Source organism: Danio aesculapii, chromosome 10, assembly GCF_903798145.1.
Source record: "Danio aesculapii chromosome 10, fDanAes4.1, whole genome shotgun sequence".
NCBI lineage: Eukaryota > Metazoa > Chordata > Actinopteri > Cypriniformes > Danionidae > Danio > Danio aesculapii.
In genome coordinates this window covers 41,539,656-41,566,153 of record NC_079444.1, presented here as the reverse complement: position 1 = coordinate 41,566,153, position 26,498 = coordinate 41,539,656, and the positions used below count along the sequence as shown (strand labels likewise).

General features: G+C 38.4%; 1 protein-coding gene across 1 annotated transcript in view; it reads right to left on the bottom strand.

Moving 5' to 3' along the window:
• Positions 1-15,080, bottom strand: part of lrrc75bb (leucine rich repeat containing 75Bb) — a 69,808-nt gene extending 54,728 nt beyond the window's left edge. Inside the window, exon 1 of the mRNA XM_056466632.1 lies at positions 14,593-15,080. Within this exon, the coding sequence (XP_056322607.1) occupies positions 14,593-14,874 (282 nt within the window). The 5' untranslated portion in view covers positions 14,875-15,080. The remainder of the gene's footprint in view (positions 1-14,592) is intronic.
• Between the last annotated feature and the right edge of the window lie 11,418 nt (positions 15,081-26,498).

The following is a 26,498-nucleotide window of genomic DNA, read 5'->3' as shown; positions in this document are numbered from 1 at the left end:
CGGCTGCAAAAATCCTGATCGGAGATTCTCTAATACATACATAAATGCATATAAATGTACATACATTAAAAAAAAAATCTAAATATTAAAAACTTTTAAGGATTTAAGATGCTAATGACCTTTAAAAGTGCATAACATTCTTGTGAAAAGGGTCCATAACTCCCATTTCAATGCTAAGACTAAAATAATCATGATTCTGATTTTTTTGGTCCACAATCGAGCAGCTCTACTTTACATCCACACCATTTTCCAGATCCAATCTTCAATCTGATCAACTGTTTACATGTCCGCTCATTCAGATTAGAACCCTTTAAAATCAGATCGAACTTTCACTCAGATTGAGCTCAGTTGGATCGATAAAAGCGTTTAAATGAAGGCCTTTCAGTCCGATTGAGCTGTCAATCCCATTACTACCAGATTATTTGGTTGCATGTACACATAGGCAACTCTTTCAATGGACAAGTCACAGATTTTAAGTTTGATTCCTGACCAACCATCATTTTTGTCTCGTCTTTTTCAATGTGAATGATGAAGGTAGGATGATGGGTAGGCCTGTCATGCTAAAGGATATTTTTGTGTGATATATTGTCACAGAAATTGTTGCGATAAGTGATATTATTGTCATTTTAGGATCATTTTATGCCACTGATTAAATAATGATTATATACAGAGCATTCGGAAAGTATTCATAGCGCTTCACTTTTAACACATTTTTTTATGTTACAGCCTTATTCCAAAATGGATTAAATTAATTCATTTCCTTAACATTCTACACACAATACCCCATAATGACAATGTGAAAAAAGAGTTTGTGAAATTGTTGCAAATTTATTAAAAGTAAAAAACCTGAAAAATCACATGTACATCAGTATTCATAGCCTTTGCCGTGAAGCTCTAAATTGAGCTCAGGTACATTCTGTTTCCTCTGATCATTCTTGAGATGTTTCAATAGCTTCATTTGAGTTCACCTGTGGTAAATTCAGCTGATTGGACATGATTTGAAAAGGAATACACCTGTCTATATAAGGTCCCAGGGTTGACAGTGCATGTCAAAGCACAAACCAAGCATGAAGACAAAGGAACTGTCTATAGACCTCTAAGACAGGATTGTCTCGAGGCACAAGGCTGGGGAAGGTTACAGAAAAAGTTCTGCTCATCTGAAATTTCCAATGAGCACAGTGGCCTCTATCATCCGTAAGTGGAAGATGTTTGGAACCACCAGGACTCTTCCTAGACCTGGCCGGCCATCTTAGCTGAGTGATCGGGGAGAATGGCCTTAGTCAGGAAGGTGATCAATAACCTGATGGTCACTCTGTCTGAGCTCCAGCGTTCTTCTGTGGAGAGACGAGAACCTTACAGAAAGACAACCATCTGTGCAGCAATCCACCAATCAGGCCTGTATGATAGAGTGGCCAGACGGAAGACTCCCCGCCTGGAATTTGCCAAAAGGCATCTGAATTACTCTCAGACCATAAGAAACTAAATTATCTTGTCTGATAAGAACTCATTGGAGTGAATGCCAGACGTTACGTTTAGAGAAAACCAGGCACCGCTCATCACCAGGCTAATACCATCCCTACAGTGAAGCATGGGGGTGGCAGCATCATGCTGTGGGGATGTTTTCAGCAGCAGGAACTGGAAGACTAGTCAGGATCAAGGAAAAGATAAAGGCAGCGATGTACAGAGACATCCTGAATGAACACCTGCTTCAGAGTGCTCTTGACCTCAGACTGGGGGCAACGGTTCATCTTCCAGCAGGACAATGACCCAAAGCACACCGCCAAAATATCAATGGAGTGGCTTCACAACAACTCAGTAAATGTCCTTAAGTGGCCCAGCCAGAGCCCAGAACTAAATCCTATTGAACATCTCTGGAGGGATCTGAAAATTGCTGTACACAATCGCTTTCCATCCAACCTAATAGAGCTGGAGAGGTACTGCAAAGAGAAATGGGCAAAAATTCCCAAAGACAAGTGTGCCAAGCTTGTGGCATCATATTCAAAAAGACTATTCAAAGGCTGCCAATGGTGCATCAACAAAGTATTGAGTGAAGGCTGTGTGAATACTTCTGTACGTGTGATTTTTCAGCTTTTTTATTTTTAATAAATTTGCAACAATTTCAAAAACTATTTTTTCACATTGTCATTATGGGATATTGTGTGTAGAATGTTGAGGAAATAAATTAATTTAATGCATTGTGGAACAAGGCTGTAACATTTAACGCTATGAATATTTTCCGGATGCACTGTAACTGTAATAATGCAAATAGCCATAAACACTTTAAGATACTTAGCATTCTTAAGGTTATTTAGATTCTGAAATTTGTTGTTAAAAAGGTAAATGTCCTTTTATATAAACTATTAAATGGTGTGTTGGTCGTCCGGTTATAAACTTTGACACCAGTGAGGTAGAATGTAAATGTCATTGTATAATGGCTTTAAAGTTATTTGTGAATTTGTAAATATATAATGCAACGGCAAAACTTATTGAGGTCATCTCCAAGTACTGCACGATAAGCTGATATATTGATTATTGTGACAGGCCTAATGATTGGCCCATGAAACTACACCACAATAGCAATGACCCAGACAAATCTGGCACATCAAAAAATTGTATCTGTGAGATTAAAGTGCAATCAACATTTGTACATTCAGTGCTATTATACAACCACCAAATCTTGCTGCATGTGCTCAGCGGAGCATGTAAGCAGAGTTGTTTTCTGCTTTTGCTCGATGAGAGTCAACGCCGGAAAATGAATTGCACTCATTAGGGCACAGGAAGAGCTACAACAGAGATAAGGGATGTTGTTTTTGTCCTCCTCATGTCTCTCTCTCTCTCCCTGGGGCAAAGAGAGGCATCTCGCTCCATCATTTTGACCCCCAGTTGATTAACATCCAATCCGTTTTTCCCTGAACAGAAAAGCTGCTTTCCAAAGCGCAGAAATTAATTTCTTTTAGAGACCTTAAAAGGTAGTAAGGTTTGCCTTGATGTGACCCTCTCTCTCGTTCAAGAGGGTGTTAAGAGGCTGGCGACTGAGACGTCTACATGTTTGGAAAGCTTTTCCACAGGGCCGAATTAACTAATGGGTATTTTGGGCTCACAGTGCCCTGGTCAAGAATCAAACATGCAATCTGTGACTTGTCTATTGCAAGAGTTGCCTATCTATGTGTGCCTTTCTGTTATGATTTTTTTTTGTTTTGTGTATGTTTTTTTGTTTTGTGTATGTTTTTTGTTTTGTGTATGTTTTTTGTTTTGTGTATGTTTTTTTGTTTTCTGTATGTTTTTGTTTTCTGTATGTTTTTTGTTTTGTGTATGTTTTTTTGTTTTCTGTATGTTTTTTGTTTTGTGTATGTTTTTTTGTTTTGAGTGTTTTTTTGTTTTCTGTATGTTTTTTGTTTTGTGTATGTTTTTTTGTTTTGAGTGTTTTTTTGTTTTCTGTATGTTTTTTGTTTTCTGTATGTTTTTTGTTTTGTGTATGTTTTTTTGTTTTGAGTGTTTTTTTGTTTTCTGTATGTTTTTTGTTTTCTGTATGTTTTTTGTTTTGTGTATGTTTTTTTGTTTTGAGTGTTTTTTTGTTTTCTGTATGTTTTTTGTTTTGTGTATGTTTTTTTGTTTTGAGTGTTTTTTTGTTTTCTGTATGTTTTTTGTTTTGTGTATGTTTTTTTGTTTTGAGTGTTTTTTTGTTTTCTGTATGTTTTTTGTTTTCTGTATGTTTTTTGTTTTGTGTATGTTTTTTTGTTTTGTGTATGTTTTTTGTTTTCTGTATGTTTTTTTGTGTATGTTTTTTTTGTTTTGTGTGTTTTTTGTTTTGTATGTTTTTTTTGTTTTGTGTGTATTGTTGTTTTGTGTATGTTTTATGTTTTTATGTTTTATTTCATTTTTTTTTCTGTGTTTTTTGTTTTCTGTTTGTTTTTTGATTTGTGTATGTTTTTTGTTTTCAGTTTTTTTTGTTTTCTGTATGTTTTTTGTTTTCTGTATGTTTTTTGTTTTGTGTATGTTTTTTTTGTTTTCTGTTTTTTTGTGTATGTTTTTTTGTTTTCTGTATGTTTTTTGTTTTGTGTATGTTTTTTTGTTTTGAGTGTTTTTTTGTTTTCTGTATGTTTTTTGTTTTCTGTATGTTTTTTGTTTTGTGTATGTTTTTTGTTTTGTGTATGTTTTTTGTTTTGTGTATGTTTTTTTGTTTTCTGTATGTTTTTTGTTTTGTGTATGTTTTTTTGTTTTCTGTATGTTTTTTTGTTTTGTGTATGTTTTTTGTTTTGTGTATGTTTTTTTGTTTTCTGTATGTTTTTTTGTTTTGTGTATGTTTTTTGTTTTGTGTATGTTTTTTTGTTTTCTGTATGTTTTTGTTTTCTGTATGTTTTTTGTTTTGTGTATGTTTTTTTGTTTTCTGTATGTTTTTTGTTTTGTGTATGTTTTTTGTTTTCTGTATGTTTTTTGTTTTGTGTATGTTTTTTTGTTTTGTGTATGTTTTTTGTTTTCTGTATGTTTTTTTGTGTATGTTTTTTTTGTTTTGTGTGTTTTTTGTTTTGTATGTTTTTTTTGTTTTGTGTGTATTGTTGTTTTGTGTATGTTTTATGTTTTTATGTTTTATTTCATTTTTTTTTCTGTGTTTTTTGTTTTCTGTTTGTTTTTTGATTTGTGTATGTTTTTTGTTTTCAGTTTTTTTTTTGTTTTCTGTATGTTTTTTGTTTTCTGTATGTTTTTTGTTTTGTGTATGTTTTTTTTGTTTTCTGTTTTTTTGTGTTTGTTTTTTTGTTTTCTGTACGTTTTTTTGTTTTCTGTTTTTTGTGTTTTTTTTGAATGTTTTTTGTTTTCTGTATATTTTTTGTGTTTTGTGTATGTTTTTTATCTCTGTAGATTTTTTTGTTATCTGTATATTTTTTGTTTTGTGTGTTTTTTGTTTTGTGTGTTTTTTTGTTTTCTGTATGTTTTTTTTGTTTTGTGTATGTTTTTTGTTTTGTGTATGTTTTTTGTTTTGTGTATGTTTTTTTGTTATCTGTATTTTTTTTGTTTTGTGTGTTTTTTTGTTTTGTTTTGTGTTTGTTTTTTGTTTTTTGTTTTTGTTTTGTGTATGTTTTTTGTTTTTGTTTTTTGTTTTGTGTGTGTTTTTTTAGTTTTGTTGTTGTTTTTCTTTTAAATTGAAAACAAAGATGTAAATATGACTGTTATGTGTTACATCTCAATAAAAAGACGGTTACAATGCACTCAAAAAATTACTTTTGCTGCTTGTTTAAACTACTTATTTAATATGAGTTGAACCAACACAGCGGCACAGTCGCTCAGTGGTTAGCACTGTCACCTCACAGCAAGAAGTTTGCTGGTTCGACTGGCCCAGTTGCCGTTTCTGTGTGGAGTTTGCATGTTTTTCCCATGTTGGCATGGGTTTCCTCCAGCGCTATTTTCTTTTTCAAATATTTCCCAAATGATGTTTAACAGAGCAAGAAATTTTCACAGTATTTCCTATAATTTTTTCTTCTGGAGAAAGTCTTATTTCTTATATTTCGGCTAGAATAAAAGCAGTTTAAAATTTGTTAAAAACCTTTTTATGGTCAATATTATTAGCCCCCTTAAGCAATATTTTTCAGATTGTCTACAGAACAAACCTAGGCAACCTGGGTTACCCTAGTAAAGCCTTTAAATGTCACTTTAAGCTGAATACTAGTATCTTGAAAAATATCTAGTCAAATATTATTTATTGTCATCATGGCATAGAAGAAATTAGTTATTAGAAACGAGTTATTAAAACTATTATGTTTAGAAATGTGTTATATATATATATATATATATATATATATCCTCTCCATTAAACAGAAATCGGGGAAAAATATACAGGGGGGCTAATAATTCAGACTTCAACTGTATATATAAAGTCTAAAATGAAGTGAAGTTAACTACATCGCCCTAGCAACAATTTTCTAAAATATGCCGAACACTTTAGCAACCACATAACAATGTCTTGTCCACCAGTTGTCATCCTTAGCAACAATCTACCTTTCATAAATAACTGTGTTTCTCACAGATTCTCCAATCGCTCCATGCTGTTCCAATTATCTTTCCATCCAGATGTTCAAAATCTCCCTCCACATGTTCAACAAACTAAAAGACCCATTTAAATGAGTTGTGTTACATAAAAAGTACAAAATGAAACTTAACGTTTTAACCACTGAGGATGCAAATGGTTATCATTAGGGGTGTAACGGTTCACAGTTGATCACAACCCACAGTTCGGAACACACGTGACTAGTGGATTAATACATTTTTTTACTTGTAGATTAATCCTAAATTTATAACGATCGCAGAGAGGTCGCCTCTCATGTCATTCAAATCACATGTATGAAAATATTAAGGCTTTCCTGTAGAATATAATGATGACAGAAAAAGTTGTGGTGGGTTATTCTGGATGTGGTGGGTTTCTTAGGTTATTAAAGGTGTTTTCTGTCACTACTTCTTTAGCCTGCATTAATCCATTCAGCGTAAGCTGCACAATTAATCATGAAAAGATCAAGTTGTAGGCAGCAATGTATGTTTTTTTTTTTTGTGTGTATTGTTGTTTTGTGTATGTTTTTTTGTTTTGTGTATGTGTTTTTGTTTTGTGTATGTGTTTTTGTTTTGTGTATGTTTTTTTGTTTTGTGTATGTGTTTTTGTTTTGTGTGTATTGTTGTTTTGTGTATGTTTTTTTGTTTTGTGTATGCTTTTTTGTTTTGTTTGTATTGTTGTTTTGTGTATGTTTTTTGTTTTCTGTATGTTTTTTTTCTGTATGTTTTTTGTTTTGTGTGTATTGTTGTTTTGTGTATGTGTTTTTGTTTTGTGTATGTGTTTTTGTTTTGTGTGTATTGTTGTTTTGTGTATGTTTTTTTGTTTTGTGTATGTGTTTTTGTTTTGTGTATGTGTTTTTGTTTTGTGTGTATTGTTGTTTTGTGTATGTTTTTTTGTTTTGTGTGTATTGTTGTTTTGTGTATGTTTTTGTTTTGTGTATGTTTTTTTGTTTTCTGTATGTTTTTTTTGTTTTCTGTATGTTTTTTGTTTTGTGTGTATTGTTGTTTTGTGTATGTTTTTTCTTTTTGGTGTATGTTTTTTTGTTTTGTGTATGTTTTTTTTGTATGTTTTTTTTGTTTTGTGTATGTTTTTTTGTATGTTTTTTTTGTTTTGTGTATGTTTTTTTTTCAGTTTTTTTGTTTTCTGTGTTTTTTGTTTTCTGTGTTTTTTTGTTTACTGTTTTTTGTTTTCTGTGTTTTTTGTTTTCTGTGTTTTTTGTTTTCTGTGTTTTTTTGTTTACTGTTTTTTGTTTTCTGTGTTTTTTGTTTTCTGTGTTTTTTTGTTTACTGTTTTTTGTTTTCTGTGTTTTTTGTTTTCTGTGTTTTTTGTTTTCTGTGTTTTTGTGTATTGTTGTTTTGTGTATGTTTTTTTTGTTTTGTGTATGTTTTTTTGTTGTGTGTATTGTTGTTTTGTGTATGTTTTTTGTGTATGTTTTTTTGTTTTGTGTATGTTTTTTTGTTTTGTGTGTGTTTTTTTGTTTTCTGTATGTTTTTTGTTTTGTGTGTATTGTTGTTTTGTGTATGTTTTTTGTTTTGTATGTTTTTTTGTTTTGTGTATGTTTTTTTGTTTTCTGTGTTTTTTGTGTATGTTTTTTTTGTGTATTGTTGTTTTGTGTATGTTTTTTTTTGTTTAGTGTATGTTTTTTTGTTTGGTGTATGTTTTTTTGTTTTCTGTGTTTTTTGTGTATGTTTTTTTGTGTATTGTTGTTTTGTGTATGTTTTTTTGTTTTTTGTGTTTTTTGTGTATGTTTTTTTTGTGTATTGTTGTTTTGTGTATGTTTTTTTGTTTAGTGTATGTTTTTTTGTTTGGTGTATGTTTTTTGTTTGGTGTATGTTTTTTTGTTTGGTGTATGTTTTTTTTGTTTTGTGATTTTTTGTTTTGTGTTTTTTTTTGTTTTCTGTATGTTTTTTGTTTTGTGTGTATTGTTGTTTTGTGTATGTTTTTTTGTTTTGTGTATGTTTTTTTGTATGTTTTTTTTGTTTTGTGTATGTTTTTTTCTGTTTTTTTGTTTTCTGTGTTTTTTGTTTTCTGTGTTTTTTTGTTTACTGTTTTTTTTGTTTTCTGTGTTTTTTGTGTATTGTTGTTTTGTGTATGTTTTTTTGTTTTGTGTATGTTTTTTGTTGTGTGTATTGTTGTTTTGTGTATGTTTTTTTGTGTATGTTTTTTTGTTTTGTGTGTATTGTTGTTTTGTGTATGTTTTTTTGTTTTGTGTGTGTTTTTTTGTTTTCTGTATGTTTTTTGTTTTGTGTGTATTGTTGTTTTGTGTATGTTTTTTGTTTTGTATGTTTTCTTGTTTTGTGTATGTTTTTTTTGTTTTCTGTGTTTTTTGTGTTTTTTGTGTATGTTTTTTTGTGTATTGTTGTTTTGTGTATGTTTTTTTTGTTTAGTGTATGTTTTTTTGTTTGGTGTATGTTTTTTGTTTTCTGTGTTTTTTGTGTATGTTTTTTTGTGTATTGTTGTTTTGTGTATGTTTTTTTGTTTTCTGTGTTTTTTGTGTATGTTTTTTTTGTGTATTGTTGTTTTGTGTATGTTTTTTTTGTTTAGTGTATGTTTTTTTGTTTGGTGTATGTTTTTTGTTTGGTGTATGTTTTTTTTGTTTTGTGTTTTTTTGTTTTGTGTTTTTTTTTGTTTTCTGTATGTTTTTTGATTTGTGTATGTTTTTTGTTTTGTGTGTATTGTTGTTTTGTGTATGTTTTTTGTTTTGTATGTTTTTTTGTTTTGTGTATGTTTTTTTGTTTTCTGTGTTTTTGTTTCGTGTATGTTTTTTGTTTCGTGTATGTTTTTTTGTATTGTGTATGTTTGTAAATTTTGTAAATGATGACAAATAAAATTATTTAACCAATAGGTGGCAACAACCAGCCATCAAAAATATACCACTGAAAAATTCTACAAAAATGATCATCTAGCAATGAAACATGAAGTTTTATGAGTGAATAACTGAGTCATTATTGAAAATAAGACTCAAGATAAATATGGGTTGTACAAACTATGTTAGATTTCGACATTTAGTGTTATCAGCAACAGTAGTAGTAACAGTGAGTGTTTCACAGTACTGAATATTTTACAGTTTATTTTTATTCAGCTGATCATTTCTTCATTTTATTTTTAATAAAATTACAGCCTTTAAGTTTTGTTAGCTCAAACCAGAAGTGTATTGCAGTGCAGTTTCTGTAATAAATGGAAAGCAAATTATATTTGTCTCCTCCCCTTTTTGGCTGATTAGAAAAACTGTCCGATCCGTGACTAAAAAAACATAACGTGATCCGAACCGTGAGATTTGTGATCCATTACACCACTAGTTATCATCATCATCTTCAGGTTTCACTTTAAGATGTTCCTGTGATTTGAGGAGACTCTCAACAAGTCAATCAATAAACACAATTCAATCCTCCATAAAGTCCATAATACGTGATTGATTCTCTTATAAATACAGCAGGTCTCAACTGCTGCCATTAGCATAAGCTGGATCAATGAGTATGCATCACTGGCCAGAGTTAGTTCTCCATCGGGATTAAATAATGGACTTTCTGGTGCCTGTCAATCATCAGCTGCAATATTTAAAATAATTACTTAGTACTGAACACGTCATGTTTTTTCCTGGGAATAATGCATCAAAAGGAGCTGTTGACATGGCATTGAACCAGCAAGGCTTTTTGGTGATGGCAGCTTAAAGACGCCTCTCATATGGAGAATGAAGTCACATGTAATGCTCAGGTGTGAGTTTCAGACTTCAACAGAGTGTCAAAATCTTGATGGTTCTGTGGGTCTCGTCTATCAAATCTGATCTTTATTGTGTATTTTCTATCGGATTCAGATCAGGTGATTGGCTGGGCCATTCTACAGCTTGATTTTCTTTCTCTGAATGCATATGAGAGTCTCCTTGGCTGTGTTTTGGATCATTGTCTTGCTGAAATGTCCACCCTGGTTTCATCTTCATCCTCCTGCTAATGTAGGTGTTGGACTGAAGCAGCTGATATTCATTTACACTGAGGAAGAGGAGAGGGTTGCTGAAGAACTACTGAGAGATTTCAGCTGCTGTCTGGGCTTTCACTGCCTTTCTACACCTCCCTTTCTTCATGTGTTCCCTGTGTCATTTAATTTTATTACACATAACTTCATTTGTAAACTAATTAATTTTTTTTTATTTGCATATATGGATTTCTTTGGTTGTTGCTAACATCTGGTGGAAACTTCAAGCCAACAGCACCTTTAGAAATATGTTTTCTGAGGAAAATGGTGACATGCTCAATACTTATTTCTTCTATGAAGACCACAGCAGCTATCAAAATCTCAGGCATGATCAAGACACAATAAGTAAATCGCTTCAGAGAGGGTGGCATTTGCTGGAAACATCCTGAATGTCTGCAATTTTGGGTCTAGCTCATCCTTTTTGACAATTACAGTGAATGCAAAGCAGAATTAGAGCCATTTTGAAGCACTAATGCAAAGGCAAAGTGACTTTGAATCAGGTTGTTTATAAGTCGTGAGACGGGATCTGTCAGCCGTGCACAGCAAATACTGGATTGTGAGCACGTTTATAAGCTGGTCTGTCCATCATGATCATATATGCAGCACAAGAGACATTTAAAACCAACATAGACCCAAGAAAATGACTCTGTATTACATTTTGCAGCGGGACACTGTAAAGAAACGCTGTGTCTGTGCACATACAGTTGAAGTCTGAATGATTAGCTGTCCAGAATTAATAGCCCCCCTGTATATATGTATATATTATTTTTGGCTTAGTTCCTTTATTAACTAGGGGTCACCACAGCAGAATATGTATTTCCTATTTTAGTGGGTAGAAAGATCTAACCATGAAAATGAATTAAAAGTACACATTTTCCTCATATTTTATATGCATTTGCAGACTGTATAAAATGCTTTATACAAAAAACTATATAGATGCATTTTACTAGACCATGTAAATCACATTTGTTTGTAGAAACTACAAAATTAACCTCTGAATTAAGGGAGCGCGGGGCACAAAGTAACACACTGTAAAACGTAATACAGAGTTTTAAAGGGCACCTATGGTAAAAAATCTACTTTTCAAGCTGTTTGGACAGACATATGTGCATGTATGGTGTATAGACCGTCATATTGGGCTGATATAAACACACCCAGTGCTTTTTTTCAATTTAACAACATAAAAAACGGTGGACCAATTGGAGCGGTTTTCAGATCGACCGCAACTTTGCGTAGGAGAGCGGTCCCCCCGCCCACCAATATTGATTGACAGGCGCGTCATCATATCCTCAGTTTGTTGATTCACGTCCGCTATTTTCAGTGTGAGTCGAAGCGATATCACTAAAGGAACACGCTAGCTCTATTTTTAGATGCAAGGCTCATTGGGCTCAACACAAGATCAATATTCTCCACATTATCGCTCTAATCGGAATTATTGGTTGTATCTTTAGGTAGGTTTGCAAACATGTGTACTTCTCATTGAGGGTACCTAATACTTCAGCCGTTTGCATTTCACGTGATCCCAAAAGCTCCCTGTGATCTTAACTAGGCGCTGCTGTACCTGACGCTGTGCCATGCGTTTTAGAATTCTAAACATAGGTTTCTATCAGGGTACACACAACGGCGCGACGATTCGAGACACTTCATGTTTCTGCCGCGCCACAGAGAGTGTCTGGTGTGCCGTGTCGCGGCTTCGAGCGACGCATCTCGTGCCTCAGTCAAAGTTAATTCAGTGTGCGTAGTTATTAGTGTCGGTGTACAAGCTCGGTACTTGAAACTAGCACACAGTTGGCTGTAAAACTATACAAAGACACAAATGATTTTGTACTCTCTGCTTGGTCTGTGTCCAAGTCGTACATGTACGAGTGAATGCTGATCCTCTCACTCCTGCTCCTTCTCTCAGTCTGCCCAAACACAGAGTGGGTGAGCTCATGGCTCCGCCCCCTTGTTACGTTGGGTGGGAAGCCGAAACTAATTTACATGTGAAGCAACACACCCCTAAATCAGCGAGCTGTGGACACGCCCCCAACATGACACTTTTTAAATCATTATAATAAAAAAATCTGAATTGTGTTTTAAACTGAACCTAAACTGGCACACTCAGCAGAACCATAATATTAATATTAAATCATAAAAATCATGGATAGGGTTAACCATGGCATGCTTCTGAGGTTTTCACCACACTGTCTGCAGACGTCTTCCTGTCAATTATTGTAAAAGTTCGGTGAAATTTGGATGAGAAACACAGGAGAAACAAATTTTTGCTGCATAAAAGTATTTTGTATTATACTTTATATTTTTTATTTAAAAGAAATCTGTGAAAGTTTGTAAGTGAAGTCTTATATTGTTGTGATTACAGTCTTCTAGGCTAAAAGATGGAACCATTTTGAAAGAAATACACACAGTGACTGCTAAATTAAACTAACTAAACATTGAATTTTGAGTGCAATGTTGAAAACTTTTTAAATGAAAAGTGTTTTTAATAGAAAGAAATAATTGTATTGCTAATGATGCAAATAAATGCAGTGTATAATAATGGATAATAATGCAAATAAATCCAAATGTGTTGATCCAATAGACAAATAAATAAACATGATGCTATGTAGAATAAAAAAAATGCGTTACGTACTGAGTAAATATACTATTTAAAGTAAACTGAATTTAAATTATTTGTGTAAAATCTGACTTTTTAAGCATCTGTTACAACTAACTCTCTGTCTGTTACAACTTGCCCCACTGGTGGGGTAAATAGTAACATTTTTATGCCTTGCACTTTTAGCAATAGTGCACAGAAACCATAGATCCGACAGTCATACTTTCAGTGCTCATATGTAGGAGAGGCTTGTGTGTTGCTGATAAAAAAAAATGGTTTGTCTAATCCCATTGCCTTGTTCATTCTTTGGCCAAAACCAAAAAGTTTTACTTTGTGCCTCGCTCTCCCCTATGTGATGTTTTATAAACAAATTTCAGGAGGAGCACGCGCAGAAGTTTCAGTATCAAATACATCATTGACAATTCTTCTATTATCCAATCAGTTCTTGACCAAACCCCTATATATACCAAAGCTGTCTTACCTGCAGCATCTTACGACTTTAGCATCCCTCCACCACCCCGTCACCTCATCGCTTAAGCATTACAATCCCGGGGGGAGCGTTCTGGGGCCGGGCTAGATACTTCGCTCTAATCCCAACTCCTCTCTGTTTCCTGATAAGGGAAATAACTCGAGTTTGGGTGTCTTCCCCGAGCTCAGAGCCCTCTCCCAGGACAGCACGCCAAATACGCTTTATTCTAAAACTATTGCAAGTGTGACCTCGTGAAATGGTACTCATTACAAGGCACCGTGCTATTTTATTTGCTTGTCAACAAGTTGTTTTTAAAAGGCCTGTAGCTTTGTTTTTTTTATTTCAAATACTTGTATTTAAAAAAAGAGCTGCACTAGAAATTAACCAAACGTAATTTTTTTAGAAATGCGAAATGAACTTTCAGGGCGACGCAGTGGCGCAGTAGGTAGCGCTGTCGCCTCACAGCAAGAAGGTCGCTGGTTCAAGCCTCGGCTGGGTCAGTTGGCATTTCTGTGGGGAGTTTGCATGTTCTCCCTGCGTTCGCGTGGGTTTCCTCCAGGTGCTCCGGTTTCCCCCACAGTCCAAAGACATGCGGTATAGGTGAATTAGGTAGGCTAAATTGTCCGTAGTGTATGAGTGTGAATGAGTGTGTATGGATGTTTCCCAGAGATGGGTTGCAGCTGGAAGGGTATCCGCTGCGTAAAACATGTGTTGGATAAGTTGGCGGTTCAATCGCGGTGGCGACCCCAGATTAATAAAGGGACTAAGCCGAAAAGAAAATAATTCATTGCAGACTTTTAGTACACTTTTTTAAGAAACTCATATGTGACTTTTCAAATGGAAACATGCAGGAAAAGGCAAAATCCTCAACAACATTGCGTTAAACAAATGAGACAGGCTAGATATTCATCATCCCAACTGATTCATTTATAAATAAATTCTTCCTAAATCTGTTTCTAAGAGATAATAGAAAATATAAATTGAGCATCTCATGAATCTCCCTCATCAGGCATAATTAAATTTCATTGCAGACTTTCAGTACACTTTTTATAGAAACTCATTTGTGATTTTTCAAATGGAAACATGCAGGAACAGCATGATCATCATCCTCAACAACAAACACCTGTAGTTCTTTGTTAAAACTACACAATATGCCCAATAAACGATGTTTTGTACACCTTTATAAGCAGTTTTAACACACTACAGATGTTCAGTACACTTTTTGTAGAAACTTGTTTGTGATTTTTCAAATGGAAACATGCAGGAAAAGCATAACCATCATCACCAACAACAACAACATGGTGTTAGAACAATGATAAACACCCCATTAGACATTTAAGTTTGAACTATTTGTCATGAAAATGCATAGTAGACTTTAGCTATACTATTTGTTATAGAAACTCATTTGTGATTTTTCAAATGGAAACCTGCAGGAAAAGCATAATCACCACCATCAACAACAATAACCTGTACTTCTTTGTTGAAAACTATACAATATGCCCGATAAAAAAAAATGTTTTGTACCTTTCTAAGCAGTTTTAACACATCGATGGCTTGCTCCAGCTTCTGCTCCTTCAGCAGGGTCTGGATCTCCCGAACCCAAGCCACCCTCCGCACATACGGACACGGGCTGGATCTGCGCAGCATCCCGGGCAGCTTGTCGGACCTGAGCATCAGAGAACTGAATAAAAACTCTCCTCTTCCTCCAGTCCTCCTCTCCACATCCCGCTCATGATCCTGTCGAGCTCTCCGAAAGAAACTGGCTTGGCTGTCCAAACTACTCTGCCTGGTCAACTTGGATCCCATGTTTCAACTTTCCTATTTCAGCCTCAGTACCAAATAAAGCAACGCGGTTTCATGAAGCGTGCGTAAAGTACGATCTCTTTATTAATCTCACGCTCATTATTGCACTTCAGCTGACCAAATAAATCAAGTAAAATTCATATTCAGCGCACGAAATTATTGAAATGTCACTTTCCTCCGTGTTTCTCTTGCCCCTGCGCACCTCCTCGGTTGTGTTTGTGTTCTTTACAGGCTTCCCCGCATGCCACGCCCATATTTCAATCACCGTCCAATCAGAGAGGGCGATTCTCACACATGTGTTTGCAGAAATCTTGACTCCGCCCTCAGTGTTTATGATGAGAAGCTCATTCTGTCCTGTCATCACGTACAGTATAGATACCGAATCGTGTTTATTACGATTATATAAATAACCAATCAATAAATAACCAATCAATATTAGTAGTATATAAAACTAAACAGAACAATTTCACCAAAATACTGGCAATGATGTTCAAAAATATTGTGTATATAATATTAGTAATTATATATCATATACTTTATTTATACAACGTTAGTCCATAAACGTTTATAAAATTCAATTGAATATTATTTCAATGAACGAGTTAAGATTTTATAGCTAAATAAAAAAGTAAAGGTTGTAATAATAAGTGCTTAAAATAACAAAGAGGATCAACAAAATATGTTTTTATGACTATTTTGAACTAATGTTTGTACTTTTAAATTCATATAATGGTGAATGTTTGCATAATGTGTCAGAAAAGCAAAATGGTGGAATGTTTCTGTCAAATCCAGTTAACATTATTAGTTATAATTCACAATGGTTCATCTATTTTAAAACAAAGACACACAAGTAGTTTGCAAAACAGGATATTGCAGGTTATTATTGTATTTCTATCGCAAAATAGTGGTCAAATATGAAATATTTATGTACATAAATCTTACCTCAGTCTCTCCAGCCATTAAAAACTGTTGCATAGTGCACGTGAAGACCCGCCTTTTTTAATTTGACTGAATGACCAATCGATTCAAAGAAGGCGTGGCTTCAGGTGTACTAAACCTGTTTCAAATGGCCGAGCGTAAGGTAAGATTTTTTTTATAAACACCAAAAAATATAAATATTGAGCATCTCACGTGGATGAATCTCATTAGGATTGCTAAATGAGTTTTAAATAGTTCTGATAGCAGGACTAAATTAGCTTAAATATGTAAAATTGGACCATAAAACAAGATGGCTTCCAAATGTTGCTCTTCAGCATTGATCATTTAATGTGACAAACATTATCACATACATGTTACACATTAGTACATAAACATTTATAAAATACATCAGAGCAACTGCATATTAATTGATTGAACGGGTTAAGTGTTTACAGGTAAATAAGAAAGTAAAGGTTATAATAATAAAGGTGCAGTATGTAAGTTTGACACCCAGTGGTTGAGCTAGGTAATGCACACCTGGAACAAAAACACCACATCAAAACAAACGTAAGCGCGGGTTGCTAGCTTGACGACAGGAGCGAGTGATTTAAATCGTGTTCTAATTAAAAGCAACGGCAAGTGATAGAAGGAATATTTTCCATATTAAAAGGAGTTTTTGTCCTAACAAACACCTCGAATTGATATAGAAACGGCTTGATGTAGAAACAGGTGAACAACAGAAAACAATGATCACCTCAGGTAAACTTCATTGCTTTATTCAGTGTTAAATGCTAACAATGTGAGTTTGAAGCCATTTTACATGACATTTATTACCAAACTACTGAAATCAGCACCAGATAGTTCACCTCAGATCTTGAAAATAAACTTTAGAACTAAACACATATGAGTGATTCAGCATGTACATTTATTAATGTTAAAGAGGGTTAATATATATTAAATAGATTATAAACCTTACCATTTCAAGAGTGAGTCCATATTCTGTGCTTCTGAATGGCTGTATTTAGATTTCTGTCCTGTTTCATCTGGTGCAAACAGAAGATCCTCATCTGCGCATCTCGTCAAGAAGCGTGTTGTTAGGACACACGGTAACAATGTATGTTAACCTGCTCACCAATGTGATGCCATCACAATGGTACAAATGCACAAGTTTGCATGTGTATAATATGGTGCTTTTTGTTAGCTATTGGAAACACTGCAAAAAAGCCTGCATGTATAATAATCAATGCAGAGACACCTAGTTGACTCATAATTTAATATGTATGGTTTTCAGGCCATGTGTCATGATGTTTTAGATTGGCATTAGGCTAAATGTTTCAATAGTATAGATGTTGTGAGTATTTTTTGTCATAGTCCTATAGCCTTAAAGGTGAAAACTCACATTTTATGTGGAATGTAATGCAAATGAACTGACAGAAACATGGGGACAATAGTAAAACAGTATTTACTTATAGGATTAATTATGATTTCATGTTTTTAATTCATTCATTTGAATGATAACAACTTAAACTTGCTATTTATGAAGTTTTTTCAGTAGTTTAGTAGGTTTCCAGGGCATGTACCATGATGTTTTGGACTAACATTAGTCTAAATGTAAATCTATTGAAAATGCTTAGTGGTAGATGTTGACTATTTGAGTTTTTTATAGTCCTTAAAGATGAATACACACACTTTATGTTGAATTTAATGCAAAGGGACTGACAGAAACATGGGGACAATAGAAAAAATAGTATTTACTTATAGGATTAATTATGATTTCATGTTTTTAATTCATTCATTTGAATGATAACAACTTAAATTAGCTATTTATGAAGTTTCTTCAGTAGTTTGGTAGGTTTCCAGGGCATGTACCATGATGTTTTGGACTAACATTAGTCTAAATCTAAATCTATTGAAAATGCTTTGTGGTAGATGTTGACTATTTGAGTTTTTTTTTAATAGCCACTGTCCTTAAAGATGTTTACATGCATTTTATGTTGAATTTAATGCAAAAAGACTGATAGAAACATGGGGATAATAGTAAAATAGAATTTATTTGTAGAATTTAATTATAATTTCATGTTTTTAATCACTTGATGTAAATGATAACAACTTAAATGAGCTATTTATTAAGTTTTTTTCAGTAGTTTAGTAGGTTTTCAGGGCATGTGCCATGATGATTTTGACTAACATTAGGCTAAATATAAATCTATTGAAAATGCTTAGTAGATGTTGAATATTTGAGTTTTTTATAGTCCTTAAAGATGAATACACACACTTTATGTTGAATTTAATGCAAAATGACTGACAGAAACATGGGGACAATAGTAAAATAGTATTTACTTATAGGATTAATTATGATTTCATGCTTTTAATTCATTCATTTGAATAATAACAAGTTAAATTAACTATTTATGAAGTTTTTTCAGTAGTTTGGTAGGTTTCCAGGGCATGTACCATGATGTTTTGGACTAACATTAGTCTAAATCTAAATCTATTGAAAATGCTTTGTGGTAGATGTTGACTATTTGAGTTTTTTTTTTCATAGCCACAGTCCTTAAAGATGTTTACATGCATTTTATGTTGAATTTAATGCAAAAAGACTGATAGAAACATGGGGATAATAGTAAAATAGAATTTATTTGTAGAATTTATTTATAATTTCATGTTTTTAATCACTTGATGTGAATGATAACAACTTAAATTAGCTATTTATTAAGTTTTTTTCAGTAGTTTAGTAGGTTTTCAGGGCATGTGCCATGATGTTTTGGACTGGCATTAGGCTAAATGTAAATCTATTGAAAATGCTTAGTGGTAGATGTTGACTATTTGAGTTTTTTATAGTCCTTAAAGATGAATACACATTTTATGTTTAATTTAATGCAAAATGACTGACAGAAACATGGGGACAATAGTAAAATAGTATTTACTTATAGGATTAATTATGATTTCATGTTTTTAATCACTTGATGTGAATGATAACAACTTAAATTAACTATATATGAAGTCTTTAAATTAGTTTAGTAGGTTTTCAGGGCATGTGCCATGATGATTTTGACTAACACTAGGCTAAATATAAATCTATTGAAAATGCTTAGTGGTAGATGTTGAATATTTGAGTTTTTTATAGTCCTTAAAGATGAATACACACACTTTATGTTGAATTTAATGCAAAATGACTGACAGAAACATGGGGACAATAGTAAAATAGTATTTACTTATAGGATTAATTATGATTTCATGCTTTTAATTCATTCATTTGAATAATAACAAGTTAAATTAACTATTTATGAAGTTTTTTCAGTAGTTTGGTAGGTTTCCAGGGCATGTACCATGATGTTTTGGACTAACATTAGTCTAAATCTAAATCTATTGAAAATGCTTTGTGGTAGATGTTGACTATTTGAGTTTTTTTTTTCATAGCCACAGTCCTTAAAGATGTTTACATGCATTTTATGTTGAATTTAATGCAAAAAGACTGATAGAAACATGGGGATAATAGTAAAATAGAATTTATTTGTAGAATTTATTTATAATTTCATGTTTTTAATCACTTGATGTGAATGATAACAACTTAAATTAGCTATTTATTAAGTTTTTTTCAGTAGTTTAGTAGGTTTTCAGGGCATGTGCCATGATGTTTTGGACTGGCATTAGGCTAAATGTAAATCTATTGAAAATGCTTAGTGGTAGATGTTGACTATTTGAGTTTTTTATAGTCCTTAAAGATGAATACACATTTTATGTTTAATTTAATGCAAAATGACTGACAGAAACATGGGGACAATAGTAAAATAGTATTTACTTATAGGATTAATTATGATTTCATGTTTTTAATCACTTGATGTGAATGATAACAACTTAAATTAACTATATATGAAGTCTTTAAATTAGTTTAGTAGGTTTTCAGGGCATGTGCCATGATGATTTTGACTAACACTAGGCTAAATATAAATCTATTGAAAATGCTTAGTGGTAGATGTTGAATATTTGAGTTTTTTATAGTCCTTAAAGATGAATACACACACTTTATGTTGAATTTAATGCAAAATGACTGACAGAAACATGGGGACAATAGAAAAATAGTATTTACTTATAGGATTAATTATGATTTCATGTTTTTAATTCATTCATTTGAATGATAACAACTTAAATTAGCTATTTATGAAGTTTCTTCAGTAGTTTGGTAGGTTTCCAGGGCATGTACCATGATGTTTTGGACTAACATTAGTCTAAATCTAAATCTATTGAAAATGCTTTGTGGTAGATGTTGACTATTTGAGTTTTTTTTCATAGCCACTGTCCTTAAAGATGTTTACATGCATTTTATGTTGAATTTAATGCAAAAAGACTGATAGAAACATGGGGATAATAGTAAAATAGAATTTATTTGTAGAATTTATTTATAATTTCATGTTTTTAATCACTTGATGTGAATGATAACAACTTAAATTAACTATTTATTAAGTTTTTTTCAGTAGTTTAGTAGGTTTTCAGGGCATGTGCCATGATGTTTTGGACTGGCATTAGGCTAAATGTAAATCTATTGAAAATGCTTAGTGGTAGATGTTGACTATTTGAGTTTTTTATAGTCCTTAAAGATATACACACACTTTATGTTTAATTTAATGCAAAATGACTGACAGAAACATGGGGACAATAGTAAAATAGTATTTACTTATAGGATTAATTATGATTCCCCTTCGGATGGGGAACTTCAATGCTATGTGGAAACTTCCACTATGGGGATTTCGTCAGAATCCAATCATCTGAAAGAGTATAAAAACGGGCCAATGAAATGCCAATGAGTTGGCAGCGTCAGCGTGCACAGCTGGCGTCAATGACAATCAGTCATACTATAAAGACGCAGCCAGTGCCATGCTCGACATCCTTTCGCTTTCAGAGCCTTTCACGAAGCTTCTGAGAGAGTCTGAGGGTATCTCCAACCTGTGTCTACAGAGAGAGATCGAGAAGCAGCTTCTCCCGGTCCAGAGCGCGTATACGCAGTGGCAGATGGTCGAGCTGGGTATTTCTCCCTTGCCTGGCGTCCTTTGGGTCCGGTCCTCCAAGAGCGGTTTGTATATAGGAAAAAAGCTTTCCTAAAAGAGCAACACGGTCGTGCAGCGCGTCTTTTTCAAGACGTCACTCCGACCGTGCGTTTCTGGATGCGGTGGTTTCCTATCCCCGGATGATGGGCACGAGCACAGCGTTTCATGTCTGGGGGTCCAGCATGTTAATGCGGTGCTCGCGGGCAGTGCATGCCATCACTGATGTCATGTCTGTTGCGCAGCTAAGATCGCGGCTCGCTCTTGCAAAAGAGCCACCCACCCCAGTTGTCCCCCCCACTGCGGTTGGCACTCGGGCAGATCTGAGGGTTTCAGTGAGAGTAAATCCGCCGCCCCCGGGCCGCGGACCTCTCGCTCCTCCACGCGCTCCATCCAAGCTTCAGGTGAAGAGAAGCGCTCCGTCCTTGGATGGTCGCTCTCTCACCTGATGACACCGGGGGTCAGATGTCCATCGCTGCATCGGAGGATGGGCTGTCATTGTCTGATGAGGATGCGAGCCCGCTCGCTCCCTCCCTCCGGGGTGGAGAGCGCGGCGTTAGCATCTAAAAAGCAGACATGATGGCCGTGCTTTCTCGGGCTGCTTCGGCCGTGGGTCTGGTGATGGTTTATCCCCCAGCCCCGCGGCCGGACCGACTAGATGGGTGTGATGTGGAGGATATAAGGAGGCAAGACCTTCAAAGCCTCCCGTCCCCTTCTTCCCGGAAGTGCACAGTAAACTCACGCTGTCCTGAGGGCACTTTTTTCTGCCCGATCTGCGTGCGCTTCCATCCTCACCATCCTTGGAGGTTGAGCTGTCAAAGTCTGACGAGGATTCAAACCCGCTCGCTCCCTCCGGGACTTTGAGCGCGGCGTCGAATCCAGAAGCAGACTTTGCGGCTGTGCTTCCCCAGGCTGCTTCGGCCGTGGTTCTGGAGATGGTTTATCCCCCAGCCCCGCGGCCGGACCGATTAGAGGGGTGTGATGTGGAGGATGAAGGCGAGACCTTCTAAGCCTCCCCATCCCCTTCTTCCTGGATGGGCACAGTAGGCTCACGCAGTGTGCTGCGTGCGCCTTCCCCCTCACCATGCACGCTAGGGCCACCTACCAGCGCTACCAAGCGCAGGCGCTGGCCCGGCTGCGCGAGGATGGTTCTGACCCAGGACTGAGCATGCGCTCCGCACCGCAACCGACTATGCTCTTACAAAAAAAAAAAATAAAAAAGTCAGCTGTGTGTGCCCTGGGAAGGACGATGATCACATCCGTGATCTAGGAATGCCACCTCAGGCTAAACCTGGTGATGTGCGTGACGTTGACAAAGTTCACTTTCTTAACTCACCCATATCCCAGGCTGGCCTGTTCGGCGACACTGGCGGTGAATTCGCCTAGGAATTCACGCTAGTGATAGAGCAGTCGGAGGCGATGGGCGAGGTCTCTATCGGCGGGATTGTGACCGCTCCCCCCCGCCGAGCCATCCACATCCACTGCTTTTTCGCCGAGGACGCCCGGCCACGCGGCTGCGCCGAGCATCGCGCCGGCAACCAGCGTCCCCCGCCCAGGGCGCCGCTAAGTTCGGTAAAACGGACCGCGAAGCGTCCCTGAGGCGGGCCATCTGGGGAGGAGGGAATTTGCTCTTTCCCCGCTGGAGGGCGGGGCACGTTATTTAAAGGCATAAAAAAAAAAAAAAAAACCGCCATCAAAATCCTCAGTGAAGAGCACTTTTCCCCTCCTCCGGATGTGACAGCCCGAACACTGCCAGTCTGGGACGCTATGCCTTCCAGCTCGCAGGATCGGTGCATTTCGCCAATGGCTCATGGAGCACGAGAGAACGGTCTCCTTTCTCTCCACTCCCAGCCCCTCTCCTGGAGTTTGAGTGCGAGACGAGAACATCTCCTCTCCTGCTCTCCTGTGGGACCCCAGCGCTCCCCGGAAGAGCCCACTCACTCCACGCTGCCCCGCCGCTGGCACGTCAGCGATCGTGCGGGTGGGACCATTTGCGGGGGCTTTGCCTGCCTGGTTAGCGCGGGCCAGCCCATCGCAATGGCTCATCCATACGACCAGACTCGGCTATGCGATTCAGTTCGCTAAACGGCCTACCAGGTTCACGGGCGACCAGGGTCAGTCCTGCGTCCGCCCCTGTCTTGCGAGAGGAGATTGCTGTCCTCCTGGCGAAGGATGCAATCGAGCCGGCCCTCCAGCCGAGATGGAGCGCGGGTTTTACAGCCCGCACTTCATCGTGCCCCCCAAAAAAAAAAAAAAAAAAAAAAAAAAGCGGTGGGCTATGGCCAATCCTATATCTGCACATTTTGAACCGCTGCCTTCACAGGCTGCGCTTCGGAATGCTTACGCAGATGCGCATCACGCGATGTGTTCGTCCTCAGGATTGGTTTGCAGCAATAGATCTGAAGGACGCGTATTTTCATATCTCCACACTTCCACGCCACCGGCAGTTTCTGCGGTTTGCGTTTGAAGGTCGAGCGTGGCAATACAAGGTCCTCCCCTTCGGGCTCTCTCTGTCTCCGCGAGTTTTCACCAAGCTTGCGGGGGGTGCCCTCGCGCCCCTTTGGCTCGCCGGCATCCGCACGCTCAATTATTTCGATGACTGGCTGATTTTTAGCCCACTCTCGGGAGCAATTGATTATGCACAGAGACAAGGTGCTCCGGCACCTCCGCCCGTTGGGGTTTCAGGTCAACCGAGAAAAGAGCAAGCTCGCCCCCGTGCAGAGCATCTCCTTTCTCGGGTTGGAGCTGGACTCGATCACTATGGAGGCGCGCCTCTCACGAGAGCGCGCCGAGGTAATGCTGAACTGTCTGAGAGAGTTCGACAGGAAAAAAAGTGGTCCCCCTGAAATGATTTCAGAGGCTCCTGGGGCATATGGCATCCGTAGCCGCGGCCACGCCGCTCGGATTGCTCCATATGAGACCACTACAGCATTGGCTTCACGATCGGGTCCCCAGACGCGCATGGCACGCGGGCCCACACCGAGTGACTGTCACTGCGCTGTGTCACCGCACCCGCACCCCCTGGAAAGGACCCCTCCTTCCTACGGGCCAGTGTGCCCCTAGGTCAGGCGTTCAGGCAGGCTGTCGTTTCGGCAGATGCCTCCAGTATGGGGTGGGGGGGCCGTGTGTAGCGGGCATGCTGCTGCGGACCTGTGGAGGGGAACCCAGCTGCATTGGCATATCAACTGCCTAGAGCTGTTGGCAGTGTTTCTCGCTCTGCGCCGCTTTTTACCGGTGCTGAGGGGGCAACACGTGCTGGTCAGGACGGACAGCACGGCCGCGGTAGCGTATTCCATCCGGATGGGGGGTATACGCTCCCGCTGCATGTCTCAGCTCGCTCGCCGTCTGCTCCTCTGGAGTCATACGCGGCTGAAGTCGCTGCTTGCTATTCACACCCCGGATGGGCTCAACCGTGCGGCCAACAGGCTCTCACGGCAGCTCCTTCCCCGGGAGAATGGCGACTCCACCCCGAGTCATGCGTAAGTATGCACTCCCCCCAGTGAGCCTACTCGCGCAGTTTCTGTGCAAGGTCAGGGAGGACGAGGGGCAGGTCTTGCTAGTTGCGCCCCTGGCCCAACCGGACCTGGATATCAGAACTCTCCCTCCTCGCGACGCCCCCCCTGGCGAGTCCCTTTGAGAGAGGACCTACTCTTTCAGGGACAGGGCACCATCTGGCACCCTCGCTTAGTTCTGTGGAACCTCCACGTGGGGTCCATAAGACGCGACGAGGAAGACTTAGGTAACCTACCGGTGGCGGTGGTTAATACCATCACTCAGGCTAGTGCACCCTCTATGAGGCATGCCTACGCCCTGGAGTGGAGTCTATTCACTGAGTGGTGCGCTTCTCGCAGAGAAGACCCCCGATCTTGCCAGATCAGTGTTGTGCTTTCTTTCCTTCAGGACAGGTGGAGCGAAGGCTGTCGCGCTCCACACTGAGGGTTTACGTGGCCACCATCTCCGCTCATCATGATGCGTGGATGGCGGCACCGTGGGGAGGCATAACCTCATCATCCAGCTCCTCAGAGGTGCTAGGCGGATGTTTCCACCCCGCCCCCCTCTCATACCCTCTTGAGATCTCGCGGTAGTGCTACGAGCCTACGTGGGGATCCCTTCGAACCACTCGACTCAGTATCCTTGAGATTTCTGTCCTCGAAGACAGCTCTGCTGGTCGTGTTGGCATCGGTTAAGAGGGTTAGGTACCTGGAGGCATTTTCGGTCAGTGACTCGTGCCTAGAATTCGGGCCGGCCTACTCTCACGTTGTCCTGAGACCCCGGCCCGGCTATGTGCCCAAGGTTCCTACCACGCCGTTTAAGAATCAGGTAGTGAGCCTGCAAGCGCTGCCCGCGGAGGAGGCAGACCCAGCCCTTTCATTGTTGCGTCCTGTTCGCGCTTTGCGAATATATGTGGACCACACTCAGAGCCTTAGATCCTCTGACCAGCTCTTTGTCCATTACAGTGGTCGGCAGATGGGAAGTGCCGTATCTAAATAGAGGTTGGCCCACTGGATAGTGGATGCCATCTCCCTCGCCTTTGGGCCAGGGTGAGCCGTGTCCCCTGGGGGTGAGAGCACACTCCACTACGGAGCATCGCATCCTCCTGGGCGTTAGCACGCGGTGCCTCTCTGACAGACATTTGTAGAGCTACGGGTTGGGTGACACCCAATACATTTGCAAGGTTACAATCTGCGAGTGGAGCCGGTTTCCTCAAGGGTATTAGGCAACCCTTGGTGATTGAGGAAACGATTCGGTTGAGGTGTCGAAACACGCTTGCTGCGCCACTCTCCCTAACCCGGAGATACGTGCGCTTTTTCAGCTTTGTCAGTTTAGTTCCCCATTTCTTTGGCGAACCCTGCAGAGTTCCTCCGAGGCCCCCAGCACCTGACTCAGCGGAGGAGTCAGGTGTTGGCCCGTTACGTTGTCGGCATGCCCGCTGGTCAGCCCGCGTTCTGGGTATAGGTGTCTGCTATGTGTGATCCCGGCTGGCGATCCCATACGTTCACTCAGCCACGGTATAGTCCCCCCTTCTAGGGCAGGCTCGTGTCTTCCCTCCCTGCTAACCATCCTTATGCAAGGACTCCTCATCTCTGGGCTAGTCCATAGGTTGTCACCAGGTCTCCCCTCTGGGTAACAGGTGAGCTCCGCAGCGTCCTCCCTATCGGGACTGAACGCTTTCCCAACGTACTGTCGTATCAAAACCTATTTTACTGGGTTATTGCGACTCCCCGAAAAACATAACTGTTTCTGAACAGGTAAGTGAGGGCCAGGGGACACGTTGGAAGACTGTGTCTCGGGGCGTTGTAGGTGCGCTCGCTCTACTGCGTGGCACACCCTTCGCCAGGGACGCAGTAAGGTTCTTTCGTTGTGGCGTTTTCCATAGATTTCCCCATAGTGGAAGTTTCCACATAGCATTGAAGTTCCCCATCCGAAGGGGAACGCTACGGTTACTAAAGTAACCCTTCGTTCCCCGAGGGGGGGAACGGAAATGCTATGTTCCTTCGCCACAACGATTGTCCCTTAGCTGTTGAGCGTGAAAGTCTCTTCAGCTAGAAAAGGATGTCGAGCATGGCACTGGCTGCGTCTTTATAGTATGACTGATTGTCATTGACGCCAGCTGTGCACGCTGACGCTGCCAACTCATTGGCATTTCATTGGCCCGTTTTTATACTC